We start from the raw sequence: 27,654 nt of genomic DNA, 5'->3' as shown, positions 1-27,654 counted from the left end.
TGGCCTTAATATGATTTACCTTATTTCTCCGTGGAAGATACAGCTCCAGCTCAGCAAAACTGAATCTCGGCAACTTCAGGAATGACATCTCCAATGCAAAGAGGGGTGAGAAATTCTCTTCATGGCCACAGCTTCAAAATATAATCTCTTGCCAGTGGAAAAGCTCCATTCTTCCAGGAAGGTAACCTGTGAACGTCACAGCCAGGCAGAAGTCAGTGAGGAAATCTTGTTGACAAACAACGAGCCATCTCCCAGCATTTTAGTTAAACCTCAGAGATCAATTTGCAAGGCTTTTTTGTAAATCCAGGGGGAGAGAGCATCCGTCTCTGTGTCCTGTCCCAGGGCTGGCATCTCCGCTACCGCTCCCGATCGCATCTCCACTGCTTGCACACCACCCGCGGGAGCACGAAGCCATAAAATCCTGGGAATGCTGAGCACTGGGGGTGCAGGGTGCAACCCCTGCCCGTAGGAGTGCTGCCTGCAGCCCTCCCGCCTTGGGAAAGGGGCTCCAGCAGCTGGATAAATGCGTACATACCTTGGCTTTGGATTTTGAGTCTCCCCATCACAGGATTAGTGGGATTTTAGGCACTTGCTTGGCCAGATGGTGACAGCTCCTTATTCTTCAAAGCCTTCAGAGGTACCAAACCTGAATTCCCCCTAAATACCCCAATTTAGTAGGTGGGGAGAAGCAGATTTGGGATGGACAGTCCCTGGCCGCAGCCCCAAGAAGGGGGCACACGCCGACCCTCCAAGCCACGGTGCAGGAGCAGGGATGAAGCCCACTGGGGACACATCAAGGACATTGTCAGCAGCTCGAAGAAAGACCATGGGAACTAAAGTCACAAACAGAACTGGGTTTTATTACGAAATAACCCTGCCAGTACATAAGGAAGTTCTGTCTGCAAAATACATTTCCTGAGGAAAGTAGATCACAGTATTGGTTTTCACAGAATAACATGTAGCCTGCTATAACTTTCAATGTGACTCTTTATTATTTAAATATTAACAGTATTCCTTCACATAAACAAATACTCAGTCATCACATAACCGACACACAAACGACAAAATAAATATACAACAAGAGCACAGTTTGTTTTTTTCCTCGACTTAAATATTAAATAAATAATAAATACAGAATTTTCATTTCCTGTTATCAGTGCCTGAAACAATACGAATGAAAAAGAAAAGAAAAACTGAAAAAGTCTCTCTTCCCCCGGTGCCCCTGTCCCCGCAAAAAAACCAAACCAAAAATTATCAAAATGTCTCAGTTATAAAATATCTTTAAAAAAATTCCCATCGTTAAAAGAATAAATAACAAAATATATAAAAAATAACTTGGTTGCATCAAAATTACAAGTAGGAGTTGTAGATAGGGATTTTTTCTTTTTTTTTTCTTTTTTTTGGAATATCATTTTATATGGTCAAAAGTTTTAATTTTTAACTTTTTTTTTTTTGCTTCTTTTATCTTCTTTTCTATGGTGCGGTGTCCAGTTTAAAATAAGTATAAAATTAATAAATAAAAAAGTTAAATAAATAGCAAAAAGTTAACACAAGGTGTGGTAAATATAAATTACATACATCTTGCCAAAATTAAATAATTTACAGGATAATTAAACTAACTACTTTTTTATTTTTCCTCTCTTTCTTCCAGGAAGTGCAATTTCTCTACTTTTAAATACTAACTGAATTGCAGTCACAATCAATTTGGAGTCTATTTACATGTTAAGAACATCGTGTTTTTAACACCTCAATTTTTTTTTTCCCTTTCTTTTGTATTTTTGCACTTGGAATGGGTTCTAAAATAAGTGAACTCATGGAGTCTGATCCTGCAAACACTTCAGTATGTCAGCAGACCTACCCACGCCAACTTCCCTGCTAAACTCAACGGGGGAACCGACATAAGTCAGGTCGCTCGTGAGCTTTGAGGCCGGATCCAGTGGCCGCTGCAATCACGGGGAAGCTTTCTACCAATTTCTCCAAATTGTGGATTATTCCCTAAATATCTGCAGGATTGGGCTCAAAACGACACCACAGTCTTGCCTTTAGGATGGGTCAGCACACTCCTCCCCAGCCCTGCCTGCCTGGTGCCGGGAGGGATGCGAATGCGCCCTGCGCTGAGACCCCTCGGGGGGTTTGCCCCCCTCCACTTCCAAAGTGTTCGCATCAGGGGGCAGCGAGCTCCCGAGGGGAGTGAAGGTGGGGGAGAGGGAGCCCGCGGGGTGACGTCCGGCTCCACACGCGATGGAGCAGGTGCTGGAGGGCAGCGTCGCAAAGACATTCAAAGCGTTGTTCGTTAAGTGCACAGTGGGCTGCGTGTACCGAGCTGCTTACAAACTGCTTCTTTGGAAGAATACCCAATATCTGAATACTCTGTTGGGTTTTATTTCCACACCCCACCCCTCCCACCTTGCTTTTTTCAGAACGGGGCTTGCACTGTGATTTTGCGCAAAACTTAGAACTCCAAACCAAAAAAATACCCACTGCCCTGTGGATATCTGTAAGAAATCAGCTACTGATTCACGGTAGGTAAGCACTTTGCTGGCCATCAATTAACATCTCTCTTTTTGTTGGTTTTTCTTTCGTATTTTTTTTGTTCGTCGCAATCTCAAACGTTCTCTGGCATTGATGTATGATCTCTGGACTGGCAGTACTGCGCCACTGTAAGGGTGATCACAAGAATGAAAAGAACCAGAACTGTCAGCAAACAGACTTCCAAAAAATCATATACACCGGACCATGACACATTAAAGAATTCTTCTGCATGAAATATCTGGTATTGGCCTATTCATAATAGCTATTCTCATATTTAAGACAGACAAAGGAATACTGTAGTTGCAAACTCCAAAAGCTTCCCTGAGAACCTTTTTTCCATTGCGCTTTCCACTGGAGATCCAGAACTGCTCTTCAGATTTCTTTCAGAAAATAAAAATAAGCTACTTTATAATACTTCAGAGTTCCCATGCCCAGTGGATATCTGAACACCTCAGGGTTGGGAGGCCCAGCACAGGTTCAGATTTACAGGTAGCTTGCAGCTCCAGCACTTGTAGCAACACAGAACATAATTCATGTGTGAGTAGGTGATCTGGACATACGACCATAGACAACATGAGGGTTTAAGCCAGTCATACGCTAGTCTTGGATCAGACAAGACCCTGTTCTTGTAACATTTTAACCCTTGGATCAACTCTGGAAGAGCATGGCGACTCATGAAGGATGCCTGCTCTTCACCAGCTACCACAGCCTGCTGGAGAATTTAACCTTCCATCCTGATCTACCTCGTGGTCCAGGTAGAAAAATCCCACTTTTCTCAAGAAGGTCCAAAGTTACGTAAACGAGAACATTGAGTTCGATCAGTTCCATGTCTCAGAAATGGCCTCTTGGTTACATTTTGGTCCTTTTTTTTTTTTTTTCATTCATTAAACAAGTTTTCTAACTTGTAAACCTGAATACTTGGAGGGAAAGTTCCATCTTACAGTCTGTTCACTTGCTCATCTCCATCCTGCGGCACTAAACCTGGATGCCCTTGACGGCTTGCTTGATGCTCTCCAGCAGGTCCTTGTTCTCCGGGTTCTGGTAGCACTCCTGGTTGGTGTACATGTCGGTCAGCGTGTTCACATACGCATCGAAGTTCTGCTCACTAATCGGCTCCTGCAGCCAAAACAAGCCAAATAAACGTGTTAGTAATAGAGCAGGAAGAGGCCGAGAGGTTTCTTTGCAATTAATCATCCGTATGTACCAACAGCCAAAGGTCTCCACGTCAGAGCCTTTTTGTGCGCGCTGCTGTACGTACAGGAATCTCATTGTGCAACCCCTGATCCTGCCTGATCCTGAGTCCTTCATTTTATGCACTGGCCTCATGGAACTATTAACAGCATCAGGTTAAGCGCGTGCAGGCTGTTTGACAGGGTTGAGGCTGAATTAAGCCATGGAAATGAATGGCTGGAGGACGAGAGGAGGCAGGAACTGCTGAAGCATCACGGAGGGAATCAAGGGCAAAGTTGGGACAGAAGCCTGGTCACCTTGGGCTCACGTCTGCCTGCACCAGCACACTGCTGCCATACAGCTTTTGCTTTTGAGGGGCATCGTGGAAACCTTGCAAATATCTAACTTGGAGTTAATGGGGAAAAGAGGAAGGGAGAAGGAAGAAAAAGAACAGGAATAAAATGAGCATACAAGTCTCGTGGGCCTTATTTAATTGGAGTTGCCTGAAACCTTGAAAAAAATATTTTCTGAACAGTTTATTTGACCTTTATGTGTCAAATACTTTACAGAAAAGCACTCAGCGAGTGGGTTTCTGCCAGTTAGGCAGCTGGGTGAATACTATCCAAAATTGCTCTGCTGGAGGATGGCTTCTCTCCAAGCAGCCTGAATTTAAATACAAACCCCAATGAAAAGGGTTCCCAAAAAAAAAAAAAACCCGATGGCAGAAAAAATTCAATCAAAAGCTCATTCCTCTGATCATTGCGATGGTCTTTATGAGTTGTAAGAGGAGAGCTTCCCCGACAACACAATTCCCCCTCCACACACCTGGATTTGACAACAGTAATTACATTCCTGGGAATAGAGAGAAGGTAATTAATAGCCTTTTGTGGTTTTACTATTTTAATGCAGCCTTTTCATTTTGCAGTAACTCTGTGGTAACATGCTGTGGGCTGTTAGACCTTGTTAAATTAAACAAAATACACTCTCTTTAAGAATGCTATTCTTTGGCTGCCAGCTATTCAAAATGCAATTGAAACTACCTGCATTATAATGGGAGCTGTAAGATCTTTCTGACGTGGAAATCCAATCCCTCCTGATCTCTGCCTGTGCTGTCTTAGCCTAAAAGGCACTGGGTGCCCTTGATAAAGTTTCCCATTTTGTGATAATGCTCCCAGATGTAATGAGACAGAACAATAGATACAAAGGGAGATCAGCAGAAAATGACAACAAAAGGGAGATATAATGCAAGCTTCAGAGATAAGGCAAAAGTACTGATCTTATAAAGGACACATAAGCGTATGTGGAGAAACTCTCCCACTCTTTATTGTACATAACCCTTACTGGGAATTGGGTTTGGCACGGCTCCCTCGATCACGCCAGTTGGCGCAAGCACTGTCAAAGTTTCTTACCATGTGCGGAAGGCGGATATTGGCAAGACTTTGGATTAGAGCCTGGCTCAACCCTGAGAGCTCCAGGAACAGGGCTTCGTTTTGCTCCTCTATAATTTTATTTTCCTCTTCAATGTTCTTCAGGTTCTTCTCCATGGTGGAGATCTGCAGAGCAAGGAGAACGGTAGGGTTACCAGCCCACACACAACGGCACCCATCACCACCCATGCAGAGGGCTTGGCCATGCATCCCCGGGTTTGGGCGCGCACCCAAGGACACAAACCTGTGACTGCAGTTTCACCATGGCTGCTTCCATCTCCGAGTTGGACTCGTTTAGCTCACTGATCTCCTTGTTCAGCTGCTTGATTTCTTCATCGTTCTCCAGAACTGCAGGAGAGAAGGTCACGGGCCGTCAGCAAGCATTCCAGGGAAAAGCAAAAGCCTTGAGTCCATCTGGTTGCATAGACATCACCCCTCACAAAGTCCTCACCTTTGCTTTTATGCTTTCTAAACAGGATGAACACCTCACCTGTTTCTTTATTTTAAATTTTTTAGTGTAATTTTCAGCATCACGGTTCAATGATACTTTATAGGTCAATACGTAAATGCAAAAGCCAATGATGGCATAGTGGTTGGAGTCCAGCACCTCCATGCACCCTGCAAGGCTGATTGCCCTGAAAACTCAGGACACTCTCGCTGGTTCTGAGTTTGGGAAGATGCCATTAAAAAACTAATGCATGTCTTGACTAGAAATTATGAGGTTCATAAAATAAAGCAATATTTCTAGAAGAGTGGAAGTATTTATAGATTCCAAACTGTATAAGTATTCATGTTAAATGCCCAAACCCTGTCAAATACCACGGAAACCTCAGTAATAGCACTGGAACTGCAAAGTGCTGTCGCTAACAAAATTCCAGATCCAGAAATATCTGCGGGATTAAAAGCCCTGAATAGGTGAAAATTGCTGAAGGAATGCAAAGGATTTGTGAAAATGCCAGTGAATATTTGGTAAAAAAAAAATCAATTTTAGCATTAATTCTTTTTGCCTGGAATTCACTATGGAAACTCCTTCTTTATCATTTCACCTGCTTCCTCCCAGTACATCACTTGGGGAGCGGTGCCAGTGCCACGTCACCCTCAATACCCAGGCAACGCAACAAATGGGCATTCACAGCACACGATAAGCTGTGGCCCAATTGCAGCTGCTGAAACCTCCCCAGTCTGCAAGGAAAATGATGTACAGGCTCAATACCCTGACACACCTGCAAAGCAAAGGGATTGAAAATCCTTACCATCGCTGGTCTTGAACTTTGTGTTGAGAATTTCATCCCCTGAGAGTTTTCCTTTCTTCCCAGCAAAAGTGGCTCTTGGACACCCTGACAAACTGAAAAGCAAGTAAAAATGGGTTTCATAAGCTCTGGGTATTTATAGGTGCTTGTGTTCCCAACAAGAGCACGTACCATTTGGTGGAGTTCATGCTGCGAGACAGTTCTTTTAAGAGCTTTTTATGGTACAGAGGAAATTGCTTTATGAATAATGCCACAAACCTCCCCATTTATAAAACAAGAGCAATTTTCTCTGAACAAAGATTAAAAATCACATTTTTTCCTAAAAGAAAGGGCATGACAGGTGAGGAAGGTGAGATGAGTTTGGCTGGTTTGGGCATTAAACCTCCCGTTTGGGGTGCCCAACTCCTGTTCTGGCTTGCTCATGGAGGATGTTTTATATCAGTTTTCATGATTTTGCCCAATCCACCTCTCACCGTTGCAATATTAAAACAACTTTGCGTTTTCTTCCATGCAGAAAGCTCCAACCTTGGAGCAACCTGACTGAGGTCAGGCTTGCATGAACAGCCGAGTGATGCTCGAGCAGCATCTACAGACAGGTTAGGTTCGTCCATGACAAACTTTTCACAGTCCCGGTGATTTCAACCCTGTGGTTTACCTTCTGTGAGTGAGAAAGCTCCCGTTGGCATGGCCGGAGCCATCGCAGCCTGGAGTAGGGCAGGTTGGACCTTCGTTCTTCAATGACTTCCAGGAAAACGAAGAGCCATTGAGCGATCCTTCCTTCTGCCTGCGGGCTGCGAGAGGGCACCCTGATGCGCTCCGGTGAGAGGCGTATTTCCCACTGATGTGTCCCAGTCCAACACAGCCAGGAACTGGACACCTGGACACAGGGAATTACCAAAAATTACAGCACGGGAATGAAGAGGGATGTAAGGACATTAGGGATGAGCAGGAACAAGGAAGCCTGGGAAGACAGCCTCCGCATTTGGGGAATTTATCTGGCTTTATGTGGTCAATGCTTAGTTGACGGAAATGGCAGATGGGAAATTAAGAGCTACGAATGCCCCTGCAAAAAAGCCAAAGAGAACCAAATCCTGCAAGAAGGAAAGACTGTGGGGGTCACATCGCACTCACCCTTGCAGGACAAGGTCCCAAACCATGTGTTTGGTGCCTCATTGAGGACAAAGACAGCAGGTAGGGCTGCCTGACTCTGGATCCTGACATTAACCAAGGCTGACACGCTCGCACCAAACCGCTGCGCATCTACAGCTCTACCGCTGAGGAGCTCAGGGTCATCATCCTTGTCACCCTACACTAGAACGGTCAACGCGACCTAGGGGCTCTGTCTGTGCCCATGAGGACACAACGCTTCCTGGAAAACCAGTCCCTGACCCAGGAGCCGGTCAGGCTGCAACCTGTGCACCGAGAGGCTGCAAACCTGCTCCTGCAGAGAGTGTGTCCGAGTTATTTCCAAGCCCATTACCCCATCAGACAGAACATTAAACCCTGGGGCACCCCTCAGCCTGTGGTCACAGCATGGCCTCACTTGCCTCCTGGTTTCACATCCCACAGCTAAGGAGAGATCCACCTGCACTCGCAAGGGGGTAAAAGTGGGAATTACCATCACGGCGATGCATGAGCCCTCCCGCCCCTGTGCTCTTGTCTTTTTACAGCCGGTTACGGCGGGCGGGAGCTGTGTGATGGAAGCGCTGACACAACTTGTGCTAATTGCCAAGAGGATGAGTGCCCCGAAAGGCACCTCTCTCCTCCCCGCTCGCAAACTCGCTGCCTGATGGCATACGCGCTGAATTCAGCCGCTCGACAAAGCCCCGTGTCTCTATTAAGGTTTCTGCTGTGGTTTGCATTTGTTTAAGGATGGCAGTCAATTATAAATACAGTTAAAAGTTTATTACTCAAGGGAGGTTACTCTGAAAAAGGGGAGGTGGAAGTAGGTAAGAAATGGCAAAACCAACCCCCGTGTCCTCGGTTTGAACGCAATTAGGGACTTCGAGTTTCCCCAGCAAAATATCCGCTGAGCTGCTCCTGAAAATCGCAAGCTGCGTTTCACCGCAGAAATGATTACCCTGATTGTTTATATTTCGTACAAAAGGGAGATGACAGCAGAATGGGGGGGGAGCTGTACACCCAGCCTTTTCCCAAGATAATTTGAAAAATGCTGATCTCGATTTTAATCAGCTGCAAATGCAGCACAATTCACTTATAATATCCCTGCCAGCAGGATCCTCAGTAAATTCATAACATCATTGCTTTTATATGATCACAAGCAAATTACTGAATCCTCAGGAGGAAAAAGAGAGGGATAAAAAAAAAAAAGAGCAAGAGAAAAAGAGACAAACCCTGGCATTTATGCAGCCCTTACAGCCCAACCATTACATATTTTACGTTGTTAATTTAACTTTCATTACACTTTCATTGTTAAAAAATAAACCAGAGCCTTATTGTCCAAAAAAGCTGGCTTGGAAATTTTTTTTTTTTAACTATTATTATTTAACGGAAGCACCAGTAGCGTTTGATCAATTAAGCAGCCGTGGATGCTTCTGTTTTATGCCAGGGCTGGGCTGAAGGTTGAGGTGATCTGTTCAATCACATCTGTAGCAAATTACTTGAAGGATGAACAACAAAAACAACAGGGACTGAATGACTTTCTCCTCGGTGGCAATGTGCAAAACTCGGCCGGGTTCCAAGTGGCGCTTGGTGCAGGCGGAGGATGGATTTAGAGCCAAAGGCTCCTTAATGCACACCCGTACCGGGCGCGCTTTGCTGCGGGAGGCAGAGCGCGAGCTTTCCCCGGGCTGGGGGGAGGCAGCAGCGAGGGGATGCTTGTGCTGTGGTGCTTTGCTCCTGCTCTGCTGCACGTGCTATGGGATGGTGAGGGATGCCTTCACCTCCTCATGCCACAGAGACCCTCGCAGCCTGCCCGGCACTGCCTGCACCTACACCCAAGGTCCTGCTGCAAATGACCTGCCAAGGCCAGGCCAGCGGTGTATGGCATCAGCTTTCTAGGAGCCAGAAAATCCCAGCTCTGGTGATGCTCCAACCCCATTTCTTTCCTCCCAGCACTGACACCTTTAGTGGGAGCTAGGAGACACCCAACCCCTGATGTAGGTGGGGTGGGGGGAGACCCTTGGTTGTCTTGGGGATGCCCTGACAGCTCATCCCATGTTCCTATACAAGCACCAGCTGCACCCTAGGAAAACATCCCCTTTCTCCTTGTACTGGGAAGCAACCTCTTTGCAGAGAAACCATACTGGTGGACCTGCTGGGAGTATCCCCGACTGGTCCCAGTGACAAATGAGGCAGGCATGAATCAGCCAAGCTATGGCTTATCCTGCCCTGCAGGGCAGATCTCCCTGGGGAAAACGTGGAGAATCATAGAATCATAGAATCATAGAATGGTTAGGGTTGGAAGGGACCTTAAAGATCATCTAGTTCCAACCCCCCTGCCGTGGGCAGGGGGGCTGCGACTGCGGTAAAAGGAACAAACGGATAGTCATTGCATGACAGTCCACTTGTCCCTTCCTCCACTGTGTAACTGGTTAATGACATCCCATTACAATACCACCAGCAATTTAGTGTATTTGAGCCAAAAAATGTATTTTTCCCCCAGATTCTTGAGTAGGCTGCTTAATTTTTAATAAACTCTGCTAACTCCTGCTAATTATCACACGGCTCATTTAACTGGGAAGCTTTCCTTCCTGTAGACTGAGGAATAAGAACAGAGCAGATGGCTCAAATATCATCTCTTTCTTAAAGGCCCTTCCTCCGGCTGGCACATACTGGTTTCCCGCAGCCCCTATGAGGCTCTTCCGCACCCACCAGTTCACACTCCAGCTCAGCCTCCGCTCCAGAGCAAAACCCGGGTCTGTGGAGGTGTTCACCTCTGCCCGGGCAAAACCTGCTCAAGGGCTAAAATGTGGAAAAATGACACATTTGGGGAAAGTCTGCTGAGCCAAAGGGGCTTGGCCAGAAATGCCAGTACTCAGGGGTATCCAGGAACTCTTGAAGGGAGTTCATAAGTTTTTCCACATTTCTTTTTCCCTTCCTTCACCTGCACTTTTGGGTGAGTGGAAATGCTCCAGAAAGGCTGGGGATGCTCAGGGTTAACAAAAAGTAGGATGCTGGAGTCACTGCTGGCCCTGATGCTGTTGTAAAGGCTTTGACATGCTGTAACTATGTGAGGCATCAAGATACAGATCCCAAACCTTGCTTCAGCCCCGTGGCTCTGAGCCCGTGATGCTTACTAAAAATCAGGACAAATGACTTTCACAGCAAAAGAAAGCTCCTGAGGAAGACTAAGAGGTTTAAAATCTCTGTTCCCAGTAGGAATAGACCCCCTGGATGTTTTGAAAAATTCAGCCCAGGGTAGCAGAGAAAAGCTTTTTCTGTTTACTTTGAATATTCAACCATGTCAAAGACTTTACAAAACGTGTCTTATTTGAGGTTACCACATCCTGACCCAACTCACTGCTGGATAGTTTCCATTTCTACAGTGTTCCTGGGAGTTAAGCACCTCTCACCTGCCCATTACTGCCCAAAAACCTGCAACATTGTGCTTGACTGTGGGGTTTTACCCTCATTTACTCACAACACTGGTGGGTTTTATAGGAATTATATCAAGCATAGGTAGGAGAGGAACTGTTTGTGTCCCCCCAACCTACCTTTTGCATCTGCAAAAACAAGTAAGAAAAAATACACCATTACCTCCCCAACACCCAATTTTCCAATCAAATTTCAAAATTGCAACACCATTCTGGGTATCAGGGAAAAATTCACCAGAAACCAGCAAAAAAGCTTTGACAGTGCGCTCTCCAGTGCTCTGAGCAGCGCGAGTGATGGGGGGGGATGCAGGATGGATGCTGCTTCCCAGCATAAATCTGTGCGAGACAAAGGGGAGGGAGCCCAAGACTCCGCTCGGGAGTCTTCTCCATACTTACTTCATCAGCTCTGGGTCTTCTTTATCATCCTTTGTCGGGGTGATCTTGATCCCACTTTTCTTGGCACGAGGGCAGCCTGACAGACTGTGGTTAGAAAGAGAAGAAAGGCCTGTCTCACTGGCAGAATCATTGCATTTGCTATTCCCCCGCTTCAGTCATCTTTCCCTTGAATTTGGCACAGTGTTTTTGATCTCTCTCGCTTTGCAGCCTCACATCATGAGGAGAAGTCAGGAGAGGAAAAAAAATAAAAATTGAGGGAGATGGACAGTAATTAATGGTGTCTAGATAAGAAGATATCTGCTAACAGCCTCTGCTGTTTAATGGAATTGTAGAAACAGAAGGCTCAGATCTCCGCTATTAATGCTCTAAAGTGATAATAGAAGTCATAAATAGGTAGCATTATTAACAGGAACATTGCATCAGCTAAAATCTGACCCTTTGTCTTTTATTCTGTTGAAGGGAGCTTCTAATCAGATGCTGGAAACATCAAAAAAAAAAAAAAGAGAAGTCAGATTAAAGGGATGAAAATAGGCTTCAGTTGTCAGTAACATTAATGTTTTATTCAGAACTTTACAACTCTGCCCACTGCAGGGAAAAAAAAACCCACACGCACACACACAACAACAAAAAGAGGCTACAGAGAAAATAATTTAAGGGAGATCTTACCTTCTATGCGATGCATAATTTCCTGTTATGTGACCAGAGCCATCACAACCAGGAGTAGGGCACCTGCAGAGGAAAGGGAGGCTCAGATTAGCCCGGGGATGTGCGCAGGGGAGCGGCGCTTTGCGACAGCTCATTTCAAAGAGAAACAGAGGGACTGTCAGCACAGGAGCAGGTTTTGTTCTTCCTGCCCCTTCCCTCTCTCCGTAAGAACAAGGTCTGGTCCGTAATATCCACAGCACCAAAGCCGATGCATCTCTGCACGGTGTCGGCATTGGAGAGGCACATCAGTGGGAAGATGTTGGGATGTTGGGAATGTGGTGGGTGGCTGCTCTCCGGCAGAGGGACGTGGGTCCCACCTTCACAAAGGAGACAGCTCAGGAGATTATGAGCCAAAAAAAGACCTCCAGGACAGTGTCCATCTTCCTGAGGAAGACATAAGGAGGCAGCAGGTACCACTGCAGGCCAAGGGGCTGGATGCAAGCATAGACAAGAAGCCAAAAACACAGCCTACAATTCCGGACATCAAGGCTTCCCATCAGGGGCCACCTTGGCCAACACCAAGAGGAAGCCCAACAGAAGGTCTCAGCTTAGGTCTGGGTGATTTGGCAGGGAATAATTTCACTGAGGGTAAACAGACACCCCAACACAGGAGAGTCCTCACAGTCCAAAACTGGCCGATGCCTCTGATGGGAAGTAATGAAGGAATAGGAGGGGAAAAGTTGGGCTAGCCTTGGGTGTCCTCCTTCCGTAACACCATGGGCAAAGGACAGGGGGTCTGCAGGGGGACAGCTGCCTGCCGGACCTCGGGCTGGGAACCACCAGGTCACCGTGCACGATGCACCAGCAGCTTTTGGTGCTTCAGTGCAGAGATTGGTCCACAGCCGCTGCCGTTACAAAGGGGTCTTTGAAGATGCAGCCGTGATCATGGGTTTGAAGGTAAGCATCCAGCGCTCCGGGACGTGATTGAAAGCAAAGTCTGGAGAACACTTCTGTGATCACACAAACCTGCACAAAAGCTCACAGGGGCTGCGAGCCCGACCGAGCGGCAGCGAAGATAATGGCGCGAGTTAAGCACCACATCATTAAGGGCGCAGAAGCGAGAAAGGTGAGGGGATACGAAGTACCACGAGCACAAAGATCTGCTCTGAATGCTGTAGGTGACACAGCAGACATAAAAGTTGTCATGGGGACAAGGAAGAGAGGCGAGGAGCCCTTGCCGAGGCTGTGTGCGCCAGCCTGCCAATTAGCTAGCGCCGTCTGAGTCAAGCGATTAGGACTGGGGGGAGGAAATCCATGGAGCCACCGTGGGATGAGCGGGAGATGCTTGGCCGCTTGCTTCCTAGCTGGAGCGAGCAAAACTCATGGGATGACCACAAGCTTGCAGAGTGCCCTTTCTCTTCAAGGGAGGCTTTTGCTGTGCCCCCAATTTTTGATCCCCATTTTTAAAGTGTCTGGTTGGGTACCACTGGTTGCTACCCAGCAGCAGAGCAGGGATTGATGCGTCTCCAGGACACCTCAGTGAACCAATGGACAGCCTTTGAGGTCAGTGCCTTTGGGAAAGGCAACATGCTGGTGCCTGACCTAGGCAGTGGTAAAGTTGGGGTGCTCTGGACCCTGAGAGTCAACGGAACAATGATTTCCACAGATGCCTTTAGTTCTGCAGCTTGGAAAATGCCCTTTTTAAAAGTCCTCTTTTTTTTTTTTTTTTTTTTTTTTGTGGTCAGAAAATATGAAAATTCGCCTCTTTGCACCAGCTCTGAGGGAGAGTTTGACATTTGCAGGTCTCCATTGGAGAAAAAAAATCAGCACCTCACCTAGGGTGAGAGAGCAGGGACACGTCCTGGTCCCAGGAAGGTGGCAGGGAGACTGAGTCAGGACAAGGCTCAGCAGGCTCAGACCCAGGAAAACATAAATGCACATCGGGCTGCTGCAGTAAGGGAAGGGACACAGCCAGCAGGACCTTGATGAGGGTGCAAATCCTCCAATGCATTCAGAAATTGCAGGTTGAGGCGAAGTCTGTGACATTTCCCTGTGATGCGCCGTTTAAGTAGAAAGCAAAACTGTTTCTTTGTTGTCGTAGCTTCAGGGTGGGATGAAATTACGAAAATACTAACACCTATCTCCTTCTGCCTTTCAGGACGTTTAAAGAGGGGAGAGAAGTGATTTGATTTTTATTTTTAATTATCTGGAGACAAATCATACCGACAGAGACCTTTTATTGCATGTTCCAGCCTGGAGCTATTTTTCTTATATCAGGGATATTAACCCCAGAAATAGAATTTATAATAGAAACACTGACATGGCTTTATCAGAAGTTGTGAAAAGCTATGACTGCGCTATCTGTAGTATCTCCAAATCCTCTTCCCTTCCTTCCTCCTCTTTTTTCCTCCTCATCAGGACATTAAGAAAAAAAAAAAAAAAAGGCAGTACTTGGGAAATAACTTAATAATAAAATAAAATGTCTTTTTTTTGACCTGTTTTATGTAGTATTTTGACAACAAGCGCTGACATCGGATGCCCAAGGGGAGCAAGGGGTGCTGCACAGCAAGGCTCAGCATGATGCGAGGTCTTGGGGACAACCCTGTTCGCTTCTTCTCTGGGCCCTTACTGGAAATGGGCAATGTTCCTGAGAGCTTTTAATATCTTTAACGCTAATTGCCTGGTCACTCGGCTATTCTTTAAGGCCGTTGGAGAAACACCAGTTCAGCAAAGCTCTCTTAAGAGGTTCCTTCAAAATGTATATCGTCCATAATGTGTGATTAAGTGTACTTAGTGCTAATCATGCGAGTCCTTTCCATCCACTAGCATATTCTATTAATATCAACTAATCCGGCTACATTTTCCACCTCTGTGATAAGGAGCAGGCAGTTAATGAACATTTTTCCTGACACCAGCACCCACTTCAGTGCTTGGGTGCGGAGCAGTCCAGGCCCATGCTGGCCTCCAGGCCACCAAAAAGGGCATTTGGGGCTTTACTGACCACCTTAGTGACTGAAGGGGCTCCCACCTGACTCTCTTACCATGGCTCCAAGTATCACCGATGGCAGACAGGACACAGGATATGTTATTTTTTTAATGATGAGCCTGTGCAATGTGAGTCCTCCGTGGGGTTTTATTCTCAGTAGGGGCTCTTCAGTTATGGTTATGAATATCTCAGCATCTAAATAATCCTGAAACTAGATTCAGCAAAGCAGGGAGCTAAGAGGAGAATCACCTCCAAAGATAGGCTGGCTCCATGGAAGGGATATTGACAAAAAATTCACATTAGCTTTTCCCCAAAGGTATGGGTTAAATGCAGAAATTTTAGACCTCACCAAGTGTTTGCTCACTCCCTCTTTCATTCCCGCACAAATCAAACTCCTGTGAAAATTAATAGGAACCTCTGTCATGGCATCCCAAACAATCCCTTAAATTTAGCATAAAATTAGCATCCTAGGTTCTCCAAAACAGTTGGCTTCACTGTGTCCTGGTGGTATTTTCCCAGCTGCATCTCTACCCAAAAAAAAAGCCTGTGCCTTTATCTGGGCTTTGGATTATTGGAGAGCCATACAAAAACGTTGAATAAAAAGGGTTATGGCACACTCTAGGGAAACAAGAGCTTGGGAAAAGACACTGAATGAAAAAGAAAATAGCACGTCTCCAGTGCCCAAAGGAAACCCTTCCAGGGGTCCAGGTTATTTTGATCATTGCCGTGATTCCCGCCTCCCCAAAATAAGCCTTGCTCCGTGATGCTGAGTCTTCCCAACGCGGCAGCTGGAGGCTGGATTCCACCATTGCTCCTCACAGGCGGATTTTGATCGTCTCTTTAAAAGGAGAAGGGAGGGGATGGAAAAGCAAAAGCAGAGCAAGAAGGGGGGTAGGGAGAGGGAAGAGAGAAAAAAGGGTAGAAAAAAAGTAAAAAAAAGAAGTTCCAAGTTGAGCGCAAACATACTTGAGGTCAGCAGAGTGGGCAGCCATGAGGTTTCTGAGGCTCTTGTCAGCAAGAGGACAACCAGAAAGGCTGAAAGAGAAGAGATGGAATACCTGGATAAGCAAAAAAAAAAAAAAAAAAAAAAAGAAAAAAGGAAAAAGAAAAAAGGCCGGGGTGTGGGGAGGGAAAGGGGCAACAGAAGGTGGGGAGGAAACGGAACCAAACTTTCCACATGGTCAAAAAACAAACTAAAAGGGAAAAAAAAGTTGTCTTTAGAGTCCAAACCATGAAAAAAAGGTCAACCCACCTGCGGTGAGAGGCATAGTTTCCCGTTATGTGTCCGCTGCCATCACAGCCTGGGGTTGGGCAACTGGGCAACAACAACAACAACAATGAGAGTTAAGTGCTGGGAAGGAATGGATTCCCCCGGAGCCACGGATCTGCCCAGCCAGCTGAGCCCCCCTCGGGGTCTGTCTGGTCGGGCTCAGCCAGAATCCTTACATTGGCTCCTTCCATCGGACCTTGGTGTGTGTTTGCATGCAAATAAACCAGCTGTTTCCCTTTCAGCTCCCTTTCCTCCCGTTTTTTGGTCCCAAGAGCTCAGAAAAAAATTGGAAAAAAATGAAATAATTTGTGGCAAATGTGAAAAAAGGGTTGAAAATGTTTAGTGGCTTGGTTTGCTCGGTGGCAGTGGAAGACAAGGCAAGCTGCTGAGTGGCACAAACAGCACCGGCTGGGTGCTGCCCATTTGCATGATTTTTGCAGTACTGAAGCTCTGGCTGCGGGAATCAGCATATTCCCTGAAAGTGTCAGATTTCAGCTTTCTGAAATGATTTTTTGCCCTTGTAGCTGCAAAGAAAGGCTTGAAAACACCTCTGACTCGCATGCCTGGGGGCTCCTGCACCGAGGATAGACAGAAGCTGCCGCATCCCACCCGCTGCCTTTGCTGCGCTGCCTTTCCCACCCATCCCTCCACCCAGAACTGCACTTGTGTGGGTGATGGGAAAAGGTGTCATCCCTTCTCAGTGTCCAGGGAATAAAATCCAGTTTATGCACGATCAGTGAGGGTCTGGCACAGTCGTGCCTTGCCTGCCTGAGGCCAGGGTGTGTGCAAAAGAGCAGGGATGTCCTGGGACAGTGCAGGGATGTCCTGGAAGAGTTTGGCCTGGCAGATAGAGTCTTGGGGATGCAGCTATTCCCTGCTCACCCTTGAGTCCTCTTCACAGCCACAGCACCCACACAAACACAGTGAGCTTTAGAGCCAGCACTGATAGGAAGATGTTTGAGCAGCAGTGAAGTATTGCTACACGGTACCCACTTGTGTGCCAACAGGCGGGTGGCGAGAAGACAGAGGTGAGAAGGATCTTCACAGTGACAGCCGTCAGTACCGAGAGATGGCCCAAGAACTACACCCAGACACAGCAGGCAAGTCTGGTCCAGAGTTAACTACAGCTAATTCATTATAGCCCTTGGGCCAGAAAAGATCAAGGATGCTAAATGGTGAGAGAAGGCTCAGGGCTGCCGATGACACCATTTGTTTATCCCAGGGCTGTTTCCATCTAGGAAATTTCTCTACCCTCATAATACAATTAAAGCACTGGAGGATTTCAGGGCTCTACCTCAGAAATTGCTATTCACATCACTGCTGGGTCTTTAAAAAAAAAAAAGGCCTTTAGAGCTTGCATAGGACAGCTGGTCTGTGCTTTGTTCCTTTAGGGAAGATGCTGCTGCTGCTCTGCCCCCACGGATCTCCTCCCTGCCTGTTTGCTCCCTCAGCTTCCTGCTTGCGTAGCCAAATAACGAGCTACATTGTGTAAGGTCAGCAAAATGATGCTGACTCTTCCCTGTTTAACATATGGGAATGTCAGATGCACAGGCCCACACACAGCAGATCTGCTGGGATGCCTGGGAAGGGGACACCTTTCCATCACAACCTCCATTAAACATTAATGGACTCTCAACATTAATCGTTAGTTTGGGGGCATCAGTGTGGATGCAGGCCAATACTCCATCTAACAGAATAAACCTGACTCTATGTTTCCACCCACCCAATACCACAAATACGCGGTTTGGTTAAGATCTCTCTCCAGTGTAAGATGCAATCTCACATTGCATAGGTCACATGTTCTGGCCCTGCAGTATCACAGGGATAGGACTCTGCTCTACATTAAGCAGCCAAGTCCTGCCTGCCCAAAAAGCATCTTGAGGTTCAACATCCTCATTGAGGGGAGATTGGGCAGGTTCCATCACTGTGCCAGAAACTCTCTGACAGGAAAACACCAGGACAAATGGGCCCTGCAAGGAGGTTTCCATATGCACATCCATGAATCCTGAGAGCACCAAACTCCTGAGAAAGTTCCCTTCATCACTGCAGAGTTTCAAGGCCATATGGGAATGCATTTTGCCTCAATAATCTGCAGTTTTATGGGGATAGGGTTTCTGTCTGTGTTTGCATTTAAGCCACATAGGTAAGACCAGTCACAGTAAGAAAAGGAACTACACTTCAATTTCAAAATGTATTTGCTAATAAATTTTGTCTGCTACCAGCCTGGCTGTCCTGGGTACATACTGTGTACATTTTGGAGGAAGAGACAAGAAGTCAGGACTTACGTGAGCAGCTCTTTCTTGATGTCCTTGGAAAGGAACTTAAGCTTGAAGTTGGTTAAAGTAACTTCCCCTGGATACTTCCGTTCTTCAAAGTTTTCCTCTGACACCTCCTGCTCATCAGCTTCCGAGGAGGCAAAAGAGTGGGCAGCAGGCTCTGACTGCAAGAGAACAGCCAGGAAAAGTGGTTGTGGTGGTGGTCATTGCTGCTGAGCCATGGTGGGAAAGGATCCCAGGTTCATCCCTGTTAGTGCGCTGTTGCCAACACTCCTGAGGCCTTTGAATCGCCTCACAATACCCAAACCAGAGGTCAAATAGTCTGTAATTTTCTCTTTTTATAGAAGTGTGTAAGACACGTCTGTGCAGGGATATGCACCTGGCTCTCCCAAGGTCTTGAAGGGATGAAGATCAGTGCAATCCCCCACACTCATCTTGCACCTGCAAGATTAACATTAGTGACATCTGCTAATGGCAGATACAAATCATCCTGGGGAACATCACCAAGAGCACCACTGGAGCAAATGAGCTGAAAGGATTTACAATGAGGAAAGCACTGCAGACCCAGGACAACGCAAGTGGTGGGGTCTTCCTTGGCAAGAGCATCCCAACAGATGCAAAAGCATCTGCCTCCTGCCTGATTGTCCCCAGACGATGACTGGCAGCACTGACAAAGCTAATAACACGTCTTTCCTAGGCTCAAAGAGCAAACTAGGAGTTCTGGGGGAAAATGGGACAACCTTGCAAACAAACATGGCATTCAGGCCACCCAGAGGGTCTATTTAAATATCAAGTCACAGCTCACCTCCTCTGGCTCCTCTTCCCGCTGACGGTTTGGTTTAGTGTAGTCAATGGGCCCATCCCATTCATCCTGGCGGGAGGTCTGGCTGGACTGGGGGGAGGTCATGGTACTGCTCGTGGCACTGGTGCTGTTTTGGCGCTGGGACACATCTGGGGATTTCATGCTGGGACTACTGCTGCAGCTGCTGCTGCTGGGGAAGGTGCTCTCCCGTTTGCGGTGTTTGTTCATACTTAAGTCCAGTGTCCCATTTTCATCCACCTCAATGTCCATGGACTGAAAGGTTGGAAACACGCCCAACGTTAGCAGCTACCAGCAATTCCCTATGGAATTGCCCCCATTTATCTTTTGCTGTGCCAGGGGGCAGGTTATTCCCATCCTCTCCACAGTCAGTTAGGAGGAACTGAATGGAAAGGGATGATCTTTCATAAATATTTTCAGAAACATGCCATGCAATTCACTCCTCTGCTACCAGCAATGTGGTGTTTTGACTCAGTTGCTTGGACAAAGGCATCTAGTGCCATTTAAGATGCCCCATGATATCTAAGTCATCTGCCCAAGGATGGGGATGCAACATGGGACTTCTGAAAAACCTGTGTTTTTCTGAAAAATATCTGGAGGTAGCTTGGACGCAACTGGGGAATCTCAAATGGCATCAGATACAGACCAGTGAGCAACTGAAACCAGCCCTGAGACTCAGCTTAGGAACGATGCTCGTCTCAGATGGGTAAGTTGAGTCACGATGCATCTCCCTAACACACTAAGTGCCAAGATTAGCTCCTCCAAACTGCCTCACCCAAAGCAGGGAGCGAAAGGTGGTATGTGACAAGTCCGCATTCCCTCTATATTTAAAGATTAAAATAAAGGAAAAGTAAAAAAAAAAAAAAAAGGGTATTTCTCCCATCCCAAACACCAAGTTTTAACCCACTCTGCTGGGTGCTGGAGCGGTGGTCCCCAGGCAAGCTCATCTCACCTTGCCGGGGGCCTCTTGCTGCTTCGTGCTGAGATTCTCCGGCATTTCCCAGCAACGGGTGGAGAGGTTGAGGATGGCAGTGGCAGCCATGTGCGCAGCCTCGGCGTCGTGGGAGTAGTCGAAGCCTGTGGAGGAAGATGAAGTGCTCTTCACGTAACTGCTGGAGGGGCTGTGGCTGGGGGAAGAGGCCTTTGGAAAAGGTTTGGCTGGAATGAAAAAGAAAAGGAACAACACAAGGCTAATGTATAACCGGCACAGGCAGCGGTGACAGGTTAAGTCAGTCTGACACAACTAAAATATCAGCAGTTCTAGTGGCAAGCTGAGGTTAGTACCGAGCCACGGGGTATTTCGTTGCCGGGGATGTGCAGTAGGAGCAGTGCTGGCTGCGATTTGTGCAATGGTGTCTCTGTGTGAAAACTTAATTAATTAACTGACTCTGCCATCAAGTCCCCCAAACATGAGTGCTTTTCTTCATTACAGCTACTTCTTGGAGGAAGTGGTTAAAGGAGAAAGCTTAGAGGAGCTTCCTGGGTCTTTTTTTATTGTTCTCCATATGTTCATAACTTGTCTGCAGAGCTGACTTACGGGGACATTTCTTGTAGCACGTTTGAAAACTTACAATTCAAATAATTACATTAATAGCAAATCCATGGCCATGAAATACGAGCTTTTGATGATGACACCAGTGAAATATGGATTTTCTGACAGCTGATATATCATTTAAATATGCCTGAGTAACAGGATTTATTGCACAGCCGCATGCGGCCACGACACCGCACGGTTACCGCACACTGCAGTGCACACAGTGCAATCCTGGAGATGCAATTTCTCTTTACACCCTATTAAATGAAAGTGAGTCTTTCTCAGGGTTAATCCACAATAAAACTTGCCCTGATCGTGAACCTGGTCCCCTTTAGGAGGGCCCTGACCCACACAGAGTCCCTCAGAAATCAGCAGTTTCAGTGGGGACAAACTGGGGATCATCTGAAATCGCAGGATTGTATTCTGAACCAATTAGCAAAATCCTCAGATTTTTATTTCATTTCACTATTCCTTTTTTTGAGAAAAAAATCCACCCCCTTCAGTGGGCATCTTGCCAGGGAAGACCCACAAGCTTTGGCCCGATGATGGCAAAGCAGCGAGACAACCTCGGCTGATATGGCTGCGGAGCAAAGCGATTTCATTATTCCCATTACAAACTTGTAATATAAGACACCATAAAATGCTAATCTTCCCAAGGACTGCTTTCTTCCTCCTTGTGTGCGTATATAATGCATATTGACATTAATGGGAGTTATGCACACACATGCAGGGGAATATAAATCCCTCTGGATGAAGATCTCTTTAAAATAAGTTCTCAGTGAAAGGAACAGATTTCCCTGCTATGATTGGCAATCATATTCATCTTGTCGCTTTGATTAACTCATTGGAGGTTTGCCCACATGGTTATTCTTGTGTATGGCTGCTTGTTTTCGCGTCCAGTTTAATCCGTGTCTTTGCAGCGGGGAGCGGGTATTCGCCAGCCCAACCTGACAATATCCAGGATCGTGAGATGCCAATTTCAATTTCACACCGTAGGCTCAGCGATGCTTTTCCATTTCATAAGTATTTCTACCACTAATAGACTCGCAATCAGCAAATTAGTAAAATAAGTGACGAGAAAAAATAGAAAGGATTATCCTAGTGGGTCTGCTGGAATTATTTTTGTCAGTATAATTACCCTGAAAATTCTTCGCTAATATTGCAAATAACACAATCTATTCAGCAGGCGAATCACTTGTGCTGGGAAACAAATTACTTTTCCATCAGCCCTAACCCAGGATGACAGTGGCAGTTGTGCTCTCTGGCCTCCATCCAATTTCATTGTCTGATCCCTTACAGATTTAGTACTGTAATAAAGGGCGCTTCCATTGTAGTGCAACAACCGGGATGCTTTCAAGTAGGAGCACTTTTTAGAGAGCAGCTGCATCAGGATTAAACAGGATTGTGGAAGTGGGATTAGCCAGACAGAAAGCCCTCTTGAGGCTGCTGACTTCTGCAAACTGGGCTCCTAAATCTTTTTTTTTTTTTTCCCCTCAAAAAGATGTCTTCAGGTAAGCATTTAGTGTCAAAGGGAAGGAGGAGGTTTAACAGCAGCCTGCAGCAGGCTGGCTCCCCATGGAGTTTCCCTCCTACTCCTGACAGCCCAGACCCTCAGGGTTTGTTTTGCCTTTTCATTGTCACCCACGCTTTTGATCGGTGTGGTAACCAGTGCAAGGTCCTTGGGACGGGGCAGAGGTGTGTGGTTATGATAGGGAAGAGCAGGGAGATAGGAGGTGGGTGATCGATAGGGAGCAGAGCTGGAGATGGGAGCACAGCAGAAAAGACAAATGGGTGGAGTCATATGTAAGATGGAAGAGAAGAAAACTATAATCCATTTAGCTAGATGAGGAAAGACAGATCAATAGATATGAACTGCAAAGCAGCGGGGACCAACTGAGGACAACCGTGTAACTTATCCCACCTGGAGACATCACCCAGATTAATGTTCCTATCACTTGGTGCAATTCTTCCCAAAGCCAAAGCGACTGTCCCCCAAGCAAAGCTTTACCGGCAGCCACAGGCTCCCCTCTCCCCCCCGAAAAAGCCACAGAACCCATCTCAGCCTCTCCCATGCCCATTTCTCCCCCTGCTTTGCTGCAGAGATCCAGCAACTCAGCCCGGAGTCCCCCATCACCCAGAAGTCATGATCCCAAAAGCCTCGCGACACGCTGAGAAAGGCAGAAAATGCAAAACCCAGCCCTGCGCCCAACTTACATTTAAAGGCTTTAGGTGAGGTTTCGCTAGTCTGAATCTTTGGGGCAAGCATGCGTTTGCCAAAAACCTGAGCATCAAAACTTGCATAATCGAAGGTGACCTTGGAGTACTTCTCCAGCTCCTTGGCCAGGTTGGCCCGGGGGGTTGCTGGGACCATGTTGGGCCGGTAGCTTCCATACTGAGGGATCTCCAGTTGCTTCACAAAGCACATAGGCCTGAGGATGAAACAACGAGCAACAGTGATTTCTCTTTTCTTTGACAAGGTGGCTATTGGGAGGGGACTGGGTGCAATGGGATGCGTAGCTGCACCTTGTCCCAAAGGCGCTGCTGGGAAAGAGGAGGCACAAGAGCACTTTTGCTCTCCCTCAGCAAGTCCGCATCTGGTCTGGGTCTCTTAGATTCCTTTTTTATTATTTGCCTCCCCCTTTTTTTTTTTTCCCTTTTTCTCTTTTTAGGTAAACTTAAAAGGTGTCGATCTCATGCAAAACAATACTCGTGCAGGTTGCCGTGGTGTGGCAGGATTTTCCTACAGGAGCAGAAACTTGGGCGTCGCTCATTTATGGGACCCATGCCACAGGATGGCACATGGAGGGCATGAAGACCCCAGTTTAGCTCCGCTTCCCCCTGCGGATTCATCACAAAAGCGCCAGATCCTCTCCCCTGCCTGCAGAGTCCCCCCTAAAGACCTGCTTCCGCTGGGCTGCCTATCATGAATCAATTTGTCTTGCATATAAATTGTATATAAATGGTCTATTGTTATTCTCCTTCCCCTGACCTCTTTCCGCCAGCGAGTCCTCGGAGCGGGAGCTCCTTGGAGCATGGACCGTCCTCGTGACACGCTCAGAGCGCTCTGCGCCCGGCGTGGGCTCCGTCGCAAATAAATAAGTAATTGCTCTAAATGGCCTTTCCAAAGCACTGAGCTCTCAGCACTGGGATGTTCGACAGTTCTGGGGAGCAAATAAATAAATTAATCAGACCTCAGGGCCTTTGTAGGAGCGCTGCTCAGGGCTGGTGCTGCGGTTTTTACCCCGCTCTCGTTGCAAAATAAGTAACCATATTACAATCCATCTGTAGCCTCGTGAATCACATCAGCTACGGAAGCCAGCATCTATCAGGGACATCCTTAATGTGAGACAGCCCTTTCTCCCGGGAAGATAGAGACGGGCGAAACAACAAAATAAATGTGACTGGTTTGGGAATGAGTGGCTGGTTTCTCTCCTCTGAACCGTGCAGGCTAAGGAAGACAAGCGTCTGGACTTACGCAAAACTGCCATCAAGTGATTTATATGTAGCTTAAATCTCCTCCCCCTCCTCCCTGAGCCCACCCTACTTATAATGCTAATATAATAGCCATCATTCTCTGGCAGTTTGCATTGCAGAGCGATCGGCACAAATGCCTTCTGCTGCACTGGTAAAACCCTTTGGCCTGTAGCCTCAGCATTAATTGATGCTACAGAAGCAATGCATTGTCCTCAATGCCCTCCCTGGGATCATCAATCAGATACCTCCCCACCTTGGTGAGACCTATGATCGTAATAACAGGACTCAGCAGTATCAAGATACGGCCGGAGGGAGCCGTGACGGCTGCTCGTGGGAGCGTGGCATCGCGGGGAGGGCTGGGGCAGCGCGGTTACGCTGCGCCGGGCTCCGCGGTCCCACGTACCTGAGTATCCGGTCAGAATTGGAGCTGGTCTTCGAAGGATCACCAGACTGGGTTTGTTGCTTTTCATGCGATTTGGCTAATTTTTCAGCAGCAGCAATGGGGCACCCAGATAAACTGTGGGAGGTTTTTGAAAAGGAGGAGGAAAAAAAGAAAAAAAAAAGAATGAAACCAAGCGTGAGGGATGAGCATGAAAATCTTCATTTCAGGGATGCAGAGCTGCACTGAGCCCATGAGAAAAATGTCTGCATTTAAAGAGATATTTTTTATTATCATTATTCTAGCTTACTTTTAGTCTTGGCAAGCAGCAAAGCAGCCAAACATCAAGTGCCAAATGTCTCCAGGGTGAGCATCCCCAGGGCCCAGAGGTGGATCAAGGAGGCAGTCCCCCCGGGGTGAGCACAGCAGGGGCAGAAGGGGACAGGCTGGTTTCTTTGAGTGGTTTTAGCAGTTAAATGGCATTTTTGATTTGTATTTATTTGGATCTTTTGCAGGGGCCATTTGAAGGGAGCCTTCTGAGGGGCACTCGGGGGGAAACATTTGCACTTCTGATGTGCACGGCTGGCAGCGTGCTGGTGCCTGCGGGAGGTTGGGGCTGTAATGGCTTTTGCTCGCACACGCTCTAGGTGTGAGTTTGGCTCTGCCTCTTCGGGACAGCTTGGCTTATGGCGATTGCTCAGGGAAGGCAAAACCCACTCCCAAGCAGAACCCACATGTTCCCAGCTGACCCCAAGCCATCACTGGCACTTTCATCACCGGAGCAGCCAGCACCAAGGGAACCCCAGCCCAGCCCACTGTGAAATTCAGGGCTCTGACCCCTCCGGGTCTCAGCCCAAACCAAGGTACCCAAAGCTTTCTCCATAATGCGCTAACATCAGTGGATCACTTGGATCTCACTGCAACCGCTTGCTGCCTGCACCAAACTGAGCTTCCCAATTAACTGAGCAGAGTTCCCTGATTTTCCTCTAGCTGCTACGATGAAGCATCCACCAGCTTCTTCCACGGCTGAATGAGTAACGACACGAACTCACTTCGCGCCTGCAAATGCATCGACATTCACAGAGCCGTCACCCTCTGCCAATTAAGATCAAGTGCAACGAATGGTAAAACGTAAATTCATGAGTGCATCCCTGTAGTGCGAGCTAGTCTGGCTTTTTGGAAGGTTTCTGGCTTTTAAGTTCATCATCTCCTCCCCCTGCAGCCATGCCATTTGTAAAAGTGCTCAAGTTTAAGCAAAGCCAGTGCACGGGGTGTAATTACAGGTCCCAAAGCACCACCCTGTCCCCTCTTGACCACATCTGGGCTGACGTCCTACAACAAGAGGACCCAAATACCCAGCTCATCAATAACTTCAGCCTAAATATTGTTGGAATTCCTAGAAATCCTGCTAAGTGCCACACCACCGAGCACAAACATCACCCTCCAGTCAGCCTCACCTGGCACCCTCTGCTTCCCTAGTGCCAAACACCTCTTCCACGAACTCCCACCTGCACCTACCCCTCCACAGTCCCACCTATAAGCCTGGAAGCACTGCTCTGCTCTCCTGTCCAGACAGAAATCACTGCCCCGTCTTGCTTTCTCATACTGTTCTTTGTCTTCGGGTCATCCCTACTTCGCCCTCCTTAGGTGTGCCAGCTCTCAGTACAAAAGCCAAGGTTTTGGGGGACGGTTGCCCTGCTGCCATCCTTGCCCTGGGTGTGATGGAGGAGAAGTCAATGCTGGTACCTCCTGTGCGTGTTGCGGTTGCTGTTGACGTGACCCTGTCCTGTGCAGCCTGGCGTGGGGCATTTCAACACGTTCTCGTGCATCGCCAAGACTTCAGAGCGAGAAGGGGAAGGGGAAAGGGGAAGGGAAGCAAAAACAACTTGATAAAAATCAGAGGAAAGAAAAGAAAAAAAAAAGACAAAATCATCAAGTCTTGTACGCTGGTTTCCTAGAAATCAGGGAACGTGAAATGCTGTAATTAGAATTGGTCTGCGCAGGGAAAAAAAGGATTTACAAGGCAGCAGTGCTCGGGTCAGCACGAGATTAGCATCTCTGCTTGGGCTTTCTCCTCATTCGCTGATTGCAATCCTGTTTCCCCCCTCCAGCCCCTCCCACCCACTACCCTTTTGGAGCCAGACCTCCCAGTTTCAGGTAGTTTTAAGGGATTGAAGTTGTATCTCTGCGTTTATCCTTAGGACTAGTCTTTGTTTGATTTTTTTTATATATATATTTTAATCTTCAGGATTATTGCTTCCTGCAGCGCTGACCTTAAAAGTAAAGAAAATAATTTGATTTGCAAGCCTTTCGAAAGCACACAGCCTCTGTTACTTATTTATTAATATTTTTTCTTGCATTCAAGCTTGTGTGCAGATAGCTGTACTTTCTCCTTGTTTCCCTGCAGTTCTGTGTTTATGGCAGGTCTGCAACCTTTGAAATTACTGATAAAGAAGTGCTCCTTTTTTTTTTTGGTCTATTATGCCATTATCATAAACATACAATGTTGATTTTTACACATACACACAGGGAGAGCTATTTAGGATGCTGGTAGAGAGGTAGGAATAAAATATCTCCCTATTTATATATATATATATAAAAAATCTGTTATGATGATGATGATAAATATTTTCTGTGGAATAGATGAATCTCAATATAGCACCTTGTGCATTTTAGAGCAGTGAGAGCGTAGGAGGAGGCTCAGCTATCCTGCACAAACTGAATGACTCCTCTGCTGCACAGCAGCTCCAGCACATTTAGACAGCAGGAAAGAAGTTTCCCCTTCTCCCAATGTGATATCCCAAATAGAGAAAAACATGTGACATTGCATGGAGTTGGGCATCATTTTTAAAGCACCTCTTTGATTTTTCTGAGAATGGACCTCATTCTCCACAGGATGGTGCTAAAAATCTTTAAGAAGGGGAGGACTACTTAGTAAC

At 46.9% G+C, this 27,654-nt stretch overlaps 1 protein-coding gene across 1 annotated transcript in view; it reads right to left on the bottom strand.

Moving 5' to 3' along the window:
- Positions 1-3,395: 3,395 nt before the first annotated feature.
- Positions 3,396-27,654, bottom strand: part of MYT1 (myelin transcription factor 1) — a 41,785-nt gene continuing 17,526 nt past the window's right edge. The window contains 15 exon segments of the mRNA XM_010154933.1: positions 3,396-3,648; positions 5,112-5,255; positions 5,374-5,477; positions 6,383-6,474; positions 7,035-7,256; positions 11,332-11,415; positions 11,998-12,060; positions 15,929-15,997; positions 16,215-16,277; positions 18,518-18,672; positions 19,314-19,583; positions 20,281-20,486; positions 23,077-23,291; positions 24,740-24,853; positions 26,462-26,552. Coding sequence (XP_010153235.1) covers positions 3,508-3,648; positions 5,112-5,255; positions 5,374-5,477; positions 6,383-6,474; positions 7,035-7,256; positions 11,332-11,415; positions 11,998-12,060; positions 15,929-15,997; positions 16,215-16,277; positions 18,518-18,672; positions 19,314-19,583; positions 20,281-20,486; positions 23,077-23,291; positions 24,740-24,853; positions 26,462-26,552 — 2,033 coding nt within the window. The 3' untranslated portion in view covers positions 3,396-3,507.

This window comes from Eurypyga helias, unplaced genomic scaffold (assembly GCF_000690775.1).
Source record: "Eurypyga helias isolate BGI_N326 unplaced genomic scaffold, ASM69077v1 scaffold22017, whole genome shotgun sequence".
Taxonomy (NCBI): domain Eukaryota; kingdom Metazoa; phylum Chordata; class Aves; order Eurypygiformes; family Eurypygidae; genus Eurypyga; species Eurypyga helias.
This window is presented reverse-complemented; position numbering and strand designations above follow the sequence as displayed.